This window comes from Panthera leo, chromosome A2 (assembly GCF_018350215.1).
Source record: "Panthera leo isolate Ple1 chromosome A2, P.leo_Ple1_pat1.1, whole genome shotgun sequence".
In the NCBI taxonomy this organism is placed as follows: Eukaryota; Metazoa; Chordata; class Mammalia; order Carnivora; family Felidae; genus Panthera; species Panthera leo.
Window position 1 is genome coordinate 55,340,747 of NC_056680.1, and position 13,410 is coordinate 55,354,156.

Below are 13,410 nucleotides of genomic sequence, written 5' to 3' on the forward strand. Positions count from 1 at the left end.
GCGGCTTCCTGGGAAATGTAGTTCCCGGCTGAAGGGGAACAGGGTTTGGGGCTGGGAGGGCGCGCAGGCAGGCGCGCGGCGGGCAGGCCTGGAGGGGGCGGGTCCGCGTGGGCCTCGGAGCCTCCCGCCCAGCCCGAGGAGAGGTCACAGCGGGAGCCTGCCGCCGCCTGGCCGCTGCAGCTATCGCCGCGAGGTCTGAGTGCTGGGGCTGCAGTCATGGCCTACTGCCGGCAGGAAGGTAGGGAGAGCGGGCTGCCATGGAGACGGGCCTACGAGGGCCTGCAGGGGACACGCTGTTTTGCCACCCCCGCAGCCCCACAGGCCCGGCGCCCCGCGACCCCACTGCAGGGGCGGGCGACGCGAGGAGCGGCCCGGGATACCCTCCTCGGGACCCTTGGGAAGGCTGGGCGCTGGGGTCGCCACGTCCGTTTTGCAGATGAGAAAACCGAGACTGGGAGGAAGGAGGCTGGCCCAAGGTCACGGTGAGACTCGAACCCTGACCTCAGAAGGACCAGCACGTGGCGGACTTCATAAACCAGGCTGAGGGGGCGCGGGAAGTGCTGAGCACGCTTCCTCTGCCTCGTAATTGGGGATTTATTGTTACCGTCGCTCTTAACCGCACACCACGCCTTTCCATTTGTACCCGCCTTTTAACTGTCCCGAAAGAAAAGTTGCCACTCGGGTTAGGGCTGTGCTGGAGTGGTAAAAGTGCCACCAACGGGGACATTTATCGAGCCCCTACTATGTACCAGGCACTGTTCAAGGGGCTTTATATGGCTTTTCTGGTTGATCTCGCAGCGGTTTTTATAATTCTAGGCGAGGCTGTATTCGCGTTTTACCCAAGAGTAGACCTTAATACACAGAGGTGACTTAAGTCCTGGAGCTGGGGTTTGAGCTTCAGCAGTGTGGTCACAGAACTGCACTATCCAGTTTGGTGGCCACCGGATTCTAGGGAGCTCTCTGCTGGGAACCTCCACCCCTCCACCCCTCCACCCCACCTCTTCAAGAAAGTGCCCGTCTGTCCACCTAGCTCCTCTTTGCTCCATCTGTTCTTATCTCTACTGAAGAACCCAGGGGTCTTTCGGCTGGAGTCCCAGGACCTCCTCACACACGGCCACTAACTGACTTTCTGTCCCTGAGCTGTCACCTGACCTCTGCAGGCCCCAGCTTCCAGTCTTCTAAAATGACAAGTTGGTCTTCATTCATTCATTCATTCATTCAGCAGACACTCATGGGCATCTTCTCTGTGCCTGGCGACAGGGATGGTGGACACACGAGAAGGTAAAGCCACAGAGAGAGTTAGAACTCACCCAGAAATCCTTTGGTGAATAGTCTGGTTCCCTCAGTTTAATTCAGGGATCTGAAGACCAGAGAAGGAGATGACCTACCCAGGGTCACGCATCCAGTTAGGAGAACATTTCAATCTAAAATGTCAAGCCTTGGGGCACCTGGGTGGCTCAGTCAGTTGAGCGTCTGACTTCGGCTCAGGTCATGATCTCACAGTTTGTGGGTTCGAGCCCCTCGTTAGGCTCTGTGCTGACCGCTTGCTCAGAGCCTGGAGCCTGCTTCGGATTCTGTGTCTCCTTCTCTCTCTGCCCCTCCCCCACTCACGCTTTGTCACACTCTGTTTCTCAAAAATAAATAAATGTAAAAAAAATTAAACGTCAAGCCTTTTCCCCAGTACCTCATTCTGCTTCTAGACCTCCTCCTTTCCTGGGTCATAGAGCTATAATCCTCACTGATGTGTCTATGGAGTACTATTTTTATTGATTTATAACTGTGCCATGAACAAAAGTCCTCAGCCCTCACCACTTTGTTCGACAGTAGGCCTCTTGTTTTTAATTTTCTTTCTCTGGGTTTCTAATTTACTTTGTTTAGCGAATAATTTTGAGCTGTTTAGGTAGAATGAGGCTGTGCAGATGAGTAAGACTTCTTGCCCATGAGGATATCTAGGAGTCGCAGGTTCTTTGGGAAGGAAAGGTTGTTTCCATCTGTCACCAAAGCATGGATCTTTATCTTTTCTTGGGTCAAAGATCTCTCTGTTTGGGGATGAGAATTGAAAGTCCCTGCCCGATCGGGCTCCAGACTGATTTCTAACTACCTGGTTACTGCTGAGCCACACTGGCCTCTTCGTTGTTCCTCTGCCTGGTACATCTGTCTCCAGCTCTTCCCATGGCTGGCTCCTCATTCTGTGCTCTGAGTGAGTCACTTGCTGGTGCAAATTTACCTCGGGGGGTCCACCCACCACCCAGTTTTGGCATTCAAGGTGTTCCAGACCTAGACTCAGCCTTGCTCCCAAGCCTCAGACCACCCACCCTTTTCTGTATCAGTGCCACACTGTTCCTTTCTTTAGTTGCCTCCTTTTCTATTGCCATCTGCCCTCTCCTGTTCCTCAAACAAGCATTTATTAGGCACCTGCAGTGTGCCAGTCTTGGCACATGGTGGTGAGCACAGGTGACGTAATCTACTCTGTGGTTTGGTGGAAAAGATGGCCGCTCTTTCTGGAATGGATCTGCTGAAGATTCTGCTGTGTACAGATCCTGTGTTTGTGTGTGCCCATTCTGGGGGAAATGAGAACACCCATCCCGGGTTTTTTGGTTTTGTTTTTGTAATCTGCTTAATGGTAATAACCATTCTGTCTTCCTGTCCTCTGCTGGGGCTGGGGTCTTCCGAGTTTGGTTTCTCCATTCACTTGTTCCGCAAATATTGATTACCCACCACATTCTGGATACTGTTCTAGGCTCTTGGGATACTGCGGTGAAAGGGATAGACAAATCCTTGCCCCAGAAGAGCTGATATTTCAGCAGGGGAGACAGGTGGTAAACAAATATAATATGGTAGGTGAGGAAAAGCACTTTGGAGAAAAAGAAGGCAGAGTAAGGGAGATGGGGAGTGATCAGGGAAGGTGGTATCAGGAGGTATAAAGACAGGGAGAGGGTGGCTGTGAGGGTATCTGGAGAGTGCTCCCGGAAGTGAGAGCAGCCTGTGCACAGGCCAGACGTAGGTATGCACCCAGCATGTCCAGTAAAGGCAAGGAGGTGGGAGTGGAGGGAGCCAGTGGTGGGAGATGGGGTCTTGGCAGCGACAGATGCAGATCTTTTTGGATGTATTTGAAGGTAGAGCCAACCAGACTTTTTTATTTTTTTAATGTTTGATTTATTTCTTTGAGAGAGAGAGAGTGTGTGTGTGGGAGTGGGGCAGACAGAGGGAGAGACACAGAATCTGAAGCAGGCTCCAGGCTCTCAGCTGTCAGCACAGAACCCGACACGGGGCTTGAACTCACAAACCACGAGATCATGACGTGAGCCGAAGTGGGACGCCCAACCAACTGAGCCACCCAGGCGCCCCTAGTCAACCAGATTTGATGATGGAGGTTAAGAGAAAAGAGTCAAGAATGGCTGTGCAGAGAGTAAAACTACCGAATTGGGGGTATCTCGGTATCCAGCTGCTCAGTTAGGCTTTCTGTTCTCAACCTCACCCTTAAGTCCTGTTTTCCACAGTGGGCCCTGGGACCCCCAATTCCTGGCCCCTACCAGGGTCCTGGGGTGGGGATAGATTTTCTTCGAGCTGACTTCTCTTCTTGTGACTTTGGGTTCAGCTTTCTGTTATGTCAGAGAGCACTTCTCTCTCAGCTTTCCCACTTCCAGAACTGTACTGATCTCTCTGGCCTGTAATGGTCTCTTTTCTTGGCCATTTTATCCTTGTCATTTGCCGCTATTTAAAAAATTACTGTCTTTTGAGTGGGATTTAAGGTGAGAGCAGAAACTCATTTCACCCCCTTTGCTTAAGTAAAGTCTTGTGATTCTTGCCCTGACCACGGGAGGAAGATAGGCTGAGCTTCTGGGGGACCTGTTTCCTGAGGCCCTAAGAATGTGCTTGAGATCACAGCTGTTATGTGCTTAAGCCCAGATTTGAACTGCAGTGCTAAACTCTGTGATATTGATGCCACTGGGCCAGACCTTCTGAAGCTGGGTTTCTATCTCAGGCTCAGATCTGTGCTTCTGTTCTTTGTGCACATGGTTTCTAGCCCTTACTGTTATTTGTCCATGCAACAAAAGGAGCATCATCTGTATACCAGGATTGGGGATACAAAGATACGTCCCTGCCCAGAAACCACAGTCCGATCGCCCAGGGGACAGTCTCTCCTCAGTTTTATGGTATGAATGTGTCCCCTCCCCTCCCAGTTTCATACATTGAAATCCTAACCTCCAAAGGCGATAATATTAGTAGATGGGGCCTTTGGGAGGTGCTTAAGAAATGAGGGTGGAACTTTCACTTATGGGATTAACGCCCTTATAAAAGAGGCTCCAGAGAGATCTCTGGCACCTTCCGCCATGTGAGGACACAGCAAGAAGGCAGCTGCTATGGGCCCCTCACCAGAAGGTTATCATACTGGTGCCTTGATCTTAGACTTGCAGCCTCCAGAACTGTGAGCAGTAACTTTCTAATATTTATGAACTATGTCGGTGGTGGTATTTTGTTAGAGCAGCCTGAACGGACCAAGACACCCATCCAGGGTAGGAAAAGTGCCACTCAGGGAGGCTCAGAATCCTTACATTCTCTGCCAGACACAGCTCAGCAGGACCATTTCCCCCGCACTTCATTTCTGTCCATGAAGCCTCTAAGACTTAGCTTCAGCCACCAAATTCAACTAAAGGTATCGTTAAGCTTCAGCCTAATTTAAAACGTGTAACTAAACATCCGCTAAGTAAAAAGACTAGTGGAAGAGGCAAGGAGCAGCAAGATCCAGGACTTTTGTCTCAAGGCACTTGGAATCTGAAAGATGGTCCAGGTTAAGCTGATTTTGCTTAATTACAGAACTAAGATGCCGATTAGGGGACCAAACCTCAGTCCAGGACCCAGAGAGGCTCTGTTGTGCTCTGGTGAGAATAGCAGTCAGAGAGGCCTTGACTTCATCTTGTACACTTCCCAGCTGTGTGGCCTTGGCCTGGTAGAGGAATTGAGGACTCCAACCTGGGATTTCATTGTCAGGGACGGGACTGCAGTTCAGCCCGTGTAGGGAGAGCTACAGTTTGACAAGCATGAAAGAACTGGTCACGGGAGAACAGATCCACAGGGAGAGCAGAGACCTCGGGTGGGCTGGAGGTCCAGTCCCCGTGTGTGCCAAGGGTCGGCTGTCCTTACTGTCCGTTATCCCATGTGGAAGACCCTGTGGAAGCACGGGAAGGGTGCCTTCCCTCTGCCTCCTAACCTGTCCTCTCTGGAGGTGTTGCTCTGGTTTTAGCCCCAGTACTTTTCCCCAAGCCTCTTCCTTAAATACTCGAGCTCAGTGTGGGCCCAAACCTTTTTCCTTGCTTTCTCTTAGCAAGCCTGTGACTAAACTTTCCTAAATGTTGTAAAGAGAAAACAACTGAAATAATCAGAGAAAATGCCAGCAGCTCTCAGAGAGCCACATTTCTGCAGACCCAGCCTCTGCCCCCATAGTAGCTCACTCTCTCCAGGCCACTGACTAAGGCCCTGTCCAGGGGCCCATTGGGCAGGACCTGAAGTCTCCTTAAATGCCAGGCACCTCCTATCCCCTTCCGGATGAAGTCCCATTATCCCATATTTCATGGATCAGAATGGGTACTCAGTACCAAGTTCAAAGTACCATTGAACTTGTCCTTGCCCTTCAGCAGGTGGGTACCCAGTAGCTTAGAGGAAAGTTCCTGTTTATTCACTCAGCAAACATTTTTTGGGGGCAGGAGTTGCATCGGTATTTATTGTACAAAACATTTATTCCTGCCCAAAGCACACAAAGCTCTCAGGACAGCGTCCGAGTCATGCTAAGTACCCAGTTGGGCTGTCGTTTTCATTCCCGTGTGTGTTTGGGGTGGGAGGCAGTGCGGGTCTGTGCAAAGGATCTCCACCGCGTGGGGTTTAGAGCCGCCCAGAGCTGGGTGCAAATTCCAGGCCTGTGTGAGCTCAGGCACATCACTTCCCAGAGCCTTAGGCTCCCACTGTACAATGGGGCTCCTGCCCCAGGGCGGCGATGGGATGGCTGCAGGGAGCTGACACACAGGACCCAGAGAGCAGCTAGCCCCAGTCTGCCCTCCAGGGACTGCAGGGGAAACTGATGAGCATGCAGTGTGTGGAGTGCTGAAGACAAGGTGTTCCCACCCACACCAGGACTATCGGGTGGACACCTGCTGTGTGGTTGGCTGATGGCTAGGGATTTTTAGGAAGGCGAGGTAGTGTTGACAGCTGTAAGGTATAGGGGAGAGCTGGAGGGAGTCGGGTAGCTGAGGGGCCTGCCTTGCCATTCCAGCTGGGTGATTCTGAATAACCGTTCTGGGCCTGGTTTTCTGTTGTATGAAAAGCCACGGGTCACGCCCATCCCGGTTCAATCAATGCTGATTCCCTTTTCTGTGCTTACGCAGCCTCCCTTGAGGAGAAGCTCCTCACAGAGCATGCGTTTGGCTCCCATCGGTCTGAAAGTTCAGGACCCTCTGGGAAGCCAGGCACGTAGGGCCAGGGGCTATGGCCTGACCAAGGCAGTGTTCACAAGAAGTGCTGGCTTCCTGATGCTGGTCCTTGCAGGGCCTCAGGACTGACCCTCCCGCTCAGCCTGTTATGTTTAGGTTGGGTGATTGTTCTAAAAAAAATAACACACTGCAGATTGTCACAGAAGTTGCTAACATCAGCACTTCGGGAATGGTCTCTCCTCCCCCTAGTCATTCCACTTGTTGGGAAGTTGCCCCAGGCGTCGTGGGCTGTGGGGAACTGCCACAGTGTTCCCTACCATCATGAGCCCTTCTTTCCTGGCCATGATTAGGAGCCAAGAGGCTAGAGAGAGTCTTGACTGTGGGCACTCAATGGTAGGTGACCAGGATATTTTCCCACAGGGAATCTTCTCGGACACACTTAAGTGGCTATATCAGCCAGTGGGCTGCTGGCCAGGCACCCACATCACTGCCCTCTTCTCTTGTCAAAGTTCTCAGTCCCCTTAGACTTTGTCTGCGTTCTGAACACTGTAGGTAAACCCCTAGGGGGCTAGAAGCAAGTCCTTCCCTGTCCCTTCCACCCCTTTCTACCCACAGGCATTCGAGCCCTAGTGAGATTAGGTGGGGTCGCCCTAGTGAATCACCTTCATTCCACTAGGGTTGTCTGGAGGATGACAGCTTGTGGCTCCCTGCCAGGCCTGGGGAGGAGGGGAGACCTGGCAGGCTGATGAGGCCTTCCTAGGTTGGTGGGACATAATGGGGACAGTCAGAGCACCATGGGAGTTCTGAGAAGGGACTGCTCCTTTCTTGAGGGGAAGAAGAAAGGAGTTGTTGCACCACTGAATTATCAGCAAATCTGGGGACTAAAAGCAGCATGCATTTGGTTGGATCGGGCATTTCATCTCCTGCCTAGAGGGTGCATATGGCATCTTCTTCCTCACTCGTGACCTTGGTGGACTTTTTGTTTCAGTTGTAGGCACTCAGTAGAAGTGGCTGCTAGACTGTCACACAGACTCAGTGATGCAGCCCAGGGAGGGCATTTTGATGGACACTCTTCCCTTTCGGGTTTTGCACGGGAAGTCTTAAAACCTGGTTTGCGTGGCTTCTTTGGGTTTGGGGCTGTTTGGCTGCTCTTGAGTGAAACCTTTCTTCCTCTGTTCTCCAAACGCTAGGGAAGGATCGAATCATATTTGTGACCAAAGAAGACCATGAAACCCCAAGCAATGCAGAGCTGGTGGCTGATGACCCCAACGACCCATATGAGGAGCACGGTGGGTATGACACACAGATCCTTCCTTCCTGGAGGAAATGTTCAAAATTCCTTTCCCATTTTGTCCTGGCCAAGGCTGGGTGTTCAGGGGCCCCTCTCAGCCAAGGACCGTCTCCAGGGACTGTGAGCCCACCTCCCTTGGAGGTGCGAGAGGCTGTGCTGAGTGCCGTGCAGCTCTCGTGCTGCTGCTCTTCCCTGGCTGTTAGGCCAGAGCCTGAGTTTCTGCTGAACTGAAGTCCTCTGCCTCTTTTTCTTTTGAGGTTTTACACCGACTAAAGCTGGCTGGATGTTTCCGGATGACGAAGTTTTAGGCAGGGGGTGCGGGGCGGAAATGGATTCCAGTGCTGCGGGCAGGTTACGGCGACGGATCCTCCTGCTCGGTCCAGCTGCAGCCTGAACGCTGCCACATCTGCAGACTATAAGCAAGCAGGCGTGTGAGAGTCCTAACACCTCGTTCTGTGAGGTGGTGAAGCTCGGCTCTCTCCTTGTACGTGCTCCAGGAAGCACCTTCCACGAGATGCTCACTCGAGATAGAGGGACAGCTTTCCGGCAGCAGGACCAGCTAGCCTAGTCAGAACTGCTGCGCACAGTTTAGTGAATGGTCACTTGGTCATATGGGCTGAGGGTGCCACTCCAAAGGCTTTAGACTGCTGGGCTCACTGGAACTTCCGCAGCGTGCGTAAGGCTGACGTGTGGGTGTGCGGGATTTATAAACAGTTCGTATCGTCAACGGTCCTCAGCTTGCCAGTCTAAAGCCATTTCTGACACCTGTGATGCGAACTAACAAAGCTTCTAGTGCTGGCTGTTGAGAAATACAGTTGAAAGAGCTTGCAGCAGCAGCCTGCGGAGTATGAGCTCCTGATGGGAATTTCTCAGATGCTAGCTAAGTGTGTGCTCTTAGGTGGGACACCTGACGTGTTACCCTTACTGCCTCTGGGGGTTAGAGCAGAGTAGAGCTGAGGTGTCTAGCACCCTGCCAGGGACGCTGGGAGGTACAGATGTTCTCCGGTGTTCGCATTCTGAGAATGGCAGCCGTGGGAGTAATCTTGAACCAGCACTCTTACTAAGAAAAATAAGCCACGTGTCAGTTCCAGTACTCTGCCTCTCTTTAGGTGCACATTAGTTAAGCACATTCTGCAGGGCCTACGGGACAAATCAGGCCTTGTTTTGCCTCGTGGTGTTTTTCAACACTGAATGTGTCTGTGTTGAGACTGTGCGTCCCCTCCAGTTCCTGCCAGGCCTCATTGCTCCTCTTGTTTTCTGTCCTACCCACTTCTGTCATTTATGATAGATCTGCGTGGACCGTGAAGGCATTTGCCTTTGCAGCCCCTTCCAGTGAATGATTGTACCAAGAAGCACATTCAGCAGCGAGCCCTGGGACCCAGGTTCTGAGCTCTCAATTGCAAAATGACTCAGCAGAGTAGGCAGGCCCCCAGTTTATGCCAGCTGCCTGTATCGAGGCACCCAGTTCCGTGACTGAGACAGCACTTGGAATGGCTAAGAGTGTCATGACCAAGATGGCAGAAGTCATTTTCATAGACTCAGAAAGACTGGAGGAGGGTCTTAAAGATCCCCTGGTCTGGAGGGGAAACTGGAGGAGGAGGGAGGGACTGGCCAGGGAAGTTAGTGGCCGGCCTTTGATTGCATGTTTGGAACCTGCTGCATCTGGGCTTGATTTAACATGTTGACGTCTGTGTGTTTCTACATGTTGTCCTTGAAATGCAGATTGGCACCCTCAGTGCCCTCTGTGAGGAACTACCTCAGTCTAGCATGCCTTCCCCTGAGAAAGAATCAAACGAAGACTCCTGCAGAGCTGGGCTCTTTTTTAAAAATGTTCTTATCACAACGTCTCGCTTGGAAACTGATTGTGCAGGTTTCCTAGTTTTGAGCCTTCGGAGGGCAGCGTTTGTATATAGGCCCCCTCATTTTATCGCGCTTTGCAGATGCTGCGTTTTTCACAAATTGAAGGTTTGTGGTGACCCTGCTTCAAGAAGCAAGTCTTTTGGCGCCATTTCTTCAACAGCGTTTGCTCACTTCGTGTCTCTGTGTCACATTTCGGTAATTTTTGCAACAGTTCAAACTTCTTCATTATTGTATGTGTTAGGGTGATTCTGTGATCACTGATCTTTGATGTTACTATTGTAATTTTTCTGGGGTGCCATGAACCATGTCCATGTAAGAAAGGGGATTTAATCGAGAAATGTTGTGTGTGTTCTGACTGTTCCACCAACTGGCTCTTCCTCATCTCTGTCTCTCTCTCTCCTTGGGTCTCCCCATTCCCGGACATGACAGTGTTGAAAACAGGCCGGTTAATAATCCGACAGTGGCCTCTAGTTGTGCGGTCTCATGTCACATCAGAAATTAGAAATGATTGAGTTAGCGAGGAAGGCATCTCAAGAGCCAAGATAGGCCAAAAACTAGGCCTTGTAAACCAAACAGCCAAGTTGTGAATGCAGAGGAGAAGCTCTTAAAGGAAATGAAAAGTGCTACTCCAGTAGCACTTACAAATGGTAAGCGAGCAACTGAAAATCAGTCTGTAGTTGCACCCCTCTCTGACACACGCGTGCAGTTGAGCAGTTTGGTTAGTATGGTTAACATCCCTGGAGGTTTTTCCCTGTTACAAGACCGGAACCACACCATCTGGTATGCCACTAGCTTTTTCCCTTGTACACCATGTCTTGGACATCTTCCTGCCAGTGCAGAAGGATCAGCCTCCTCTTCACCGGTCCTCACACCGAGCTGAGCTTCTGCGGGCAGTGGCAGAGCCAGAGGGGCTGGAGGGAGCTAAGTGCCTGTTTTGGGGGAGGGGACTAATCTTACCCATTTGAATGGGAGGGGAGCAGAGATCGAAAGAAAGAGATCAATACCTCAGCTTCTTAAGGTGTCGGGGCTTTGAAAAAGCTTCTCGCTAAGCAACCCAACGATGGCTGCTTCTTTGGATTAAACGGTTTCCAGTTTGTAGCTCTCGGGGCACAGCCACAGGCATCGCACTGGGAGGCGGCCTAGAATATAGATCAGTGTCGTGCATGGACAAAAGCTGCCATCCATGGTGGCCTCTCTCCAGCTGAGCCAAGGAATGCTGCATTTGAACCCAATCCAAATCCAAAGACAAGGGCCTACCAGGCGACAGTTCCTATCCTGAGTAGCTTTCAAAGACTGCACTTAGTTTTGCTTTTTCAGAAACCGTAGAGAGCCTGTCTCACATTTTCCTTGCCTATCTTCCTGTTGTAGGATTGATCCTGCCAAATGGAGACATTAACTGGAACTGCCCGTGCCTTGGGGGAATGGCCAGTGGCCCCTGTGGGGAACAGTTCAAGTCGGCCTTTTCCTGCTTCCACTATAGCACAGAGGATGTCAAGGGGTCAGACTGTGTAGACCAGTTCCGGGCCATGCAGGAATGCATGCAGAAGTACCCCGACCTCTATCCTCAGGAGGACGAGGAGGAGGAGGAGAAGAAGCCAGCAGAACGTTTAGAAGAGACAGCTCCCACTGAGGCCACTGCAACCAAAGAAGAGGAGGGGTCAAGCTAATGAAGGCCATAAGGCACTGGGCTCCAGTCCTTCTCCTTCAGAGTGATATGAACCTTTTGTAAGATGCCTTTTGGTCATTCTCCGAGAACGTGTCTTTCCCTCTGTTGTTCTGTGCACTATAATGTACAAAATAACTTATTTTGATGATCAGGGGTCTTGGTCCTTTGACATATACACTGGAAAAAATGTATGTCTCCCATAAACCTATCGGCAAATGTAGCTGTCACTTTCGAATTCTCAGATGATCCTGAATTTTGCCTCTTTGAAATAATGTGCTGACTATGCTCAGCAACTAGAAATCATTATCTGGGAGTATCTTGTGAGTGAGCTGATTTATTCTGATTGATTATATGCCCTTGTAGATTTTATACCCCTGTGGGAAATGAAATAGAAACAAAACCATCTTCCTTTAAAAATGCTGGAGTGGGGCCATTCCCAGTACAAGGCCAGATGATCAGATACGTATTTCTCATGGACCGTCTTGACCTTGAGTATGTGAGGAGGTACTATAGTTCATTTCTGATGCATTTTGGTTTCCATTTTCACTTTGAGCTCCAGGTTTTCCGTGTTTAGAAATTGGAACTGTGGACACTCTGATTCACAGTCCCTTTCTAAGTGAAGAGAAAGGCTGGTTTTGCTGTTGTTGTTCTTCCACAAGCCCTGGTTTGGGGCCTCTGTTCACGCTGGCTCTGTGTCAGCCTGTTCAATGCAATGTTCTTGAGAGGTGGGGACCTAATTGTTACCAAAGTAGCAGCCAAGAGAAGAAACGGCGTGTATTTAGTCACTTAAAAGGAAAATATGACTTTTACCTGGTGTTGAATGTGTCCTTTGTTTTTACTAACTAAAAATGTTTTTGCTATAAGGAAATATAAATATGAAAAGTTCACTGAAATTCCTCCTTGAAGATACTGGTAAGCCAGTTTGAGTCCATTAAAATTTTCGGTGTTGAATTCATAGCAAGCCGGTTGTTTATCAGTGAGCAGATCCTTCACACAGACACTGAAGTTAACTTGTGAGGTAGGGAAGGCTGTTCTCTTGTTGAAGGTAGGGAGCTGCAGCCCTCACAGGTTAAGTAACTCGTCCAAGACAACTGTAGGACAAATTTCAGGCCGTGATGTAGTAATGCCTTGTTTGGCCCAGGTGTATTACTCATCTATTGCCATGGAAAAATTACCTTAAAACTCAGCAGCTTGAAACACATTTAGTAACTCACAGTTTCTGTTGGTCAGGGGTCTGGGCACAGCTTACCTGGGGTCTGGGGCTCAGAGTCAGACGAGGCTATGATCGAGGAGTCAGCCAGGGCTGTGACCATCTCAGGGCTTGACAGGCCTTCCAGGATCACTCAGGTGGTTTTGGGCGGAATTCAGTTCTTTGTGGGTTGTTGGGCTGAGGGCCTCAGTTCCTCACTGCCTGTTGGCCAGAGTCCTCCCTCGGTTCCCGGTCACGTGGGCCTCTGCTTAGGTCAGCTCATAACATGGCAGGTGGCTTCCATCAGAGCAAGCAAGATAGAAGGCGCAACTTATGATCACAGTGATTTGTGCCAGCTACCTACACACACAGTGTTTTCTGTCTGTGCTTTGTTAACTTTGTGATGCAGGCCTGTGCAGTGTATTAGCCAGCCTTCGAGCAGAACATTGTTCTGCCCCTACTGTTTTTGTTCTCAGTAAGTTCTGTGATGGTATTGACTTTAACAGAATAATAACATTTTAGTAGCCCAAACTACTAGAAAGTAGCTCTTACATAAATAAAAGCTTCTCATTCACCTGGACTAACCAAAGAAAAGTCACATGCATTAGATAATTTTACACATAACTTTCAAGATCTGCTGTAGGCCCAGAATGTTAGTGTGATATAAATAGATAGACCTTTTCCTCTAACCAACCAAAGGGGGTAAATAAAGAGCACACAATTCATCAAAATTGGGCATTAAGACAGAGTAGGGTTGTTTGGTGCTGGGCACAGCTTGTCAATAACCAGTGTTGTGGCTGGACCAGCCCTTGTGGGTCTTACTATGGTTGCAAGATGCCCTATGGCAGTAACCATCAGGAAACTTTGAAAAAAATAAATAAATAAAAGTTTTGTTACAGCACCTGGAAATTACATGTACCACATAGCGAAGTGTAGGGGAAGCTGGAGGAGAAGACAGACAGTGAGTGAGCAGGCCTGG

At 50.1% G+C, this 13,410-nt stretch overlaps 1 protein-coding gene across 2 annotated transcripts; it reads left to right on the forward strand.

The window, feature by feature from the left end:
- The first annotated feature begins 45 nt into the window (after positions 1-45).
- Positions 46-13,003, forward strand: CHCHD4 (coiled-coil-helix-coiled-coil-helix domain containing 4). Of its 2 annotated transcripts, none has more exons than XM_042911794.1 (3): positions 46-238; positions 7,616-7,714; positions 10,945-13,003. In XM_042911794.1, exons 1-3 carry the CDS (start codon positions 217-219, stop codon positions 11,241-11,243), a joined length of 420 nt encoding a protein of 139 aa, XP_042767728.1. In that variant the 5' UTR covers positions 46-216; the 3' UTR covers positions 11,244-13,003. The 2 variants fall into 2 exon arrangements, with proteins under 2 accessions (XP_042767728.1, XP_042767726.1); XM_042911792.1 differs by lacking the exon at positions 46-238 and adding an exon at positions 329-482.
- Positions 13,004-13,410: the final 407 nt, after the last annotated feature.

What these genes read in the sequence shown, in the direction of transcription:
- CHCHD4 (XM_042911792.1), top strand. Translation starts at nt 437, where the DNA reads ATGAGAAAACCGAGACTGGGAGGAAGGAGGCTGGCCCAAGGTCACG. An exon ending in GAGGCTGGCCCAAGGTCACG is followed by an intron (nt 483 to 7,615) that starts GTGAGACTCGAA and finishes TCCAAACGCTAG; the next exon opens with GGAAGGATCGAATCATATTT. An exon ending in CGACCCATATGAGGAGCACG is followed by an intron (nt 7,715 to 10,944) that starts GTGGGTATGACA and finishes TTCCTGTTGTAG; the next exon opens with GATTGATCCTGCCAAATGGA.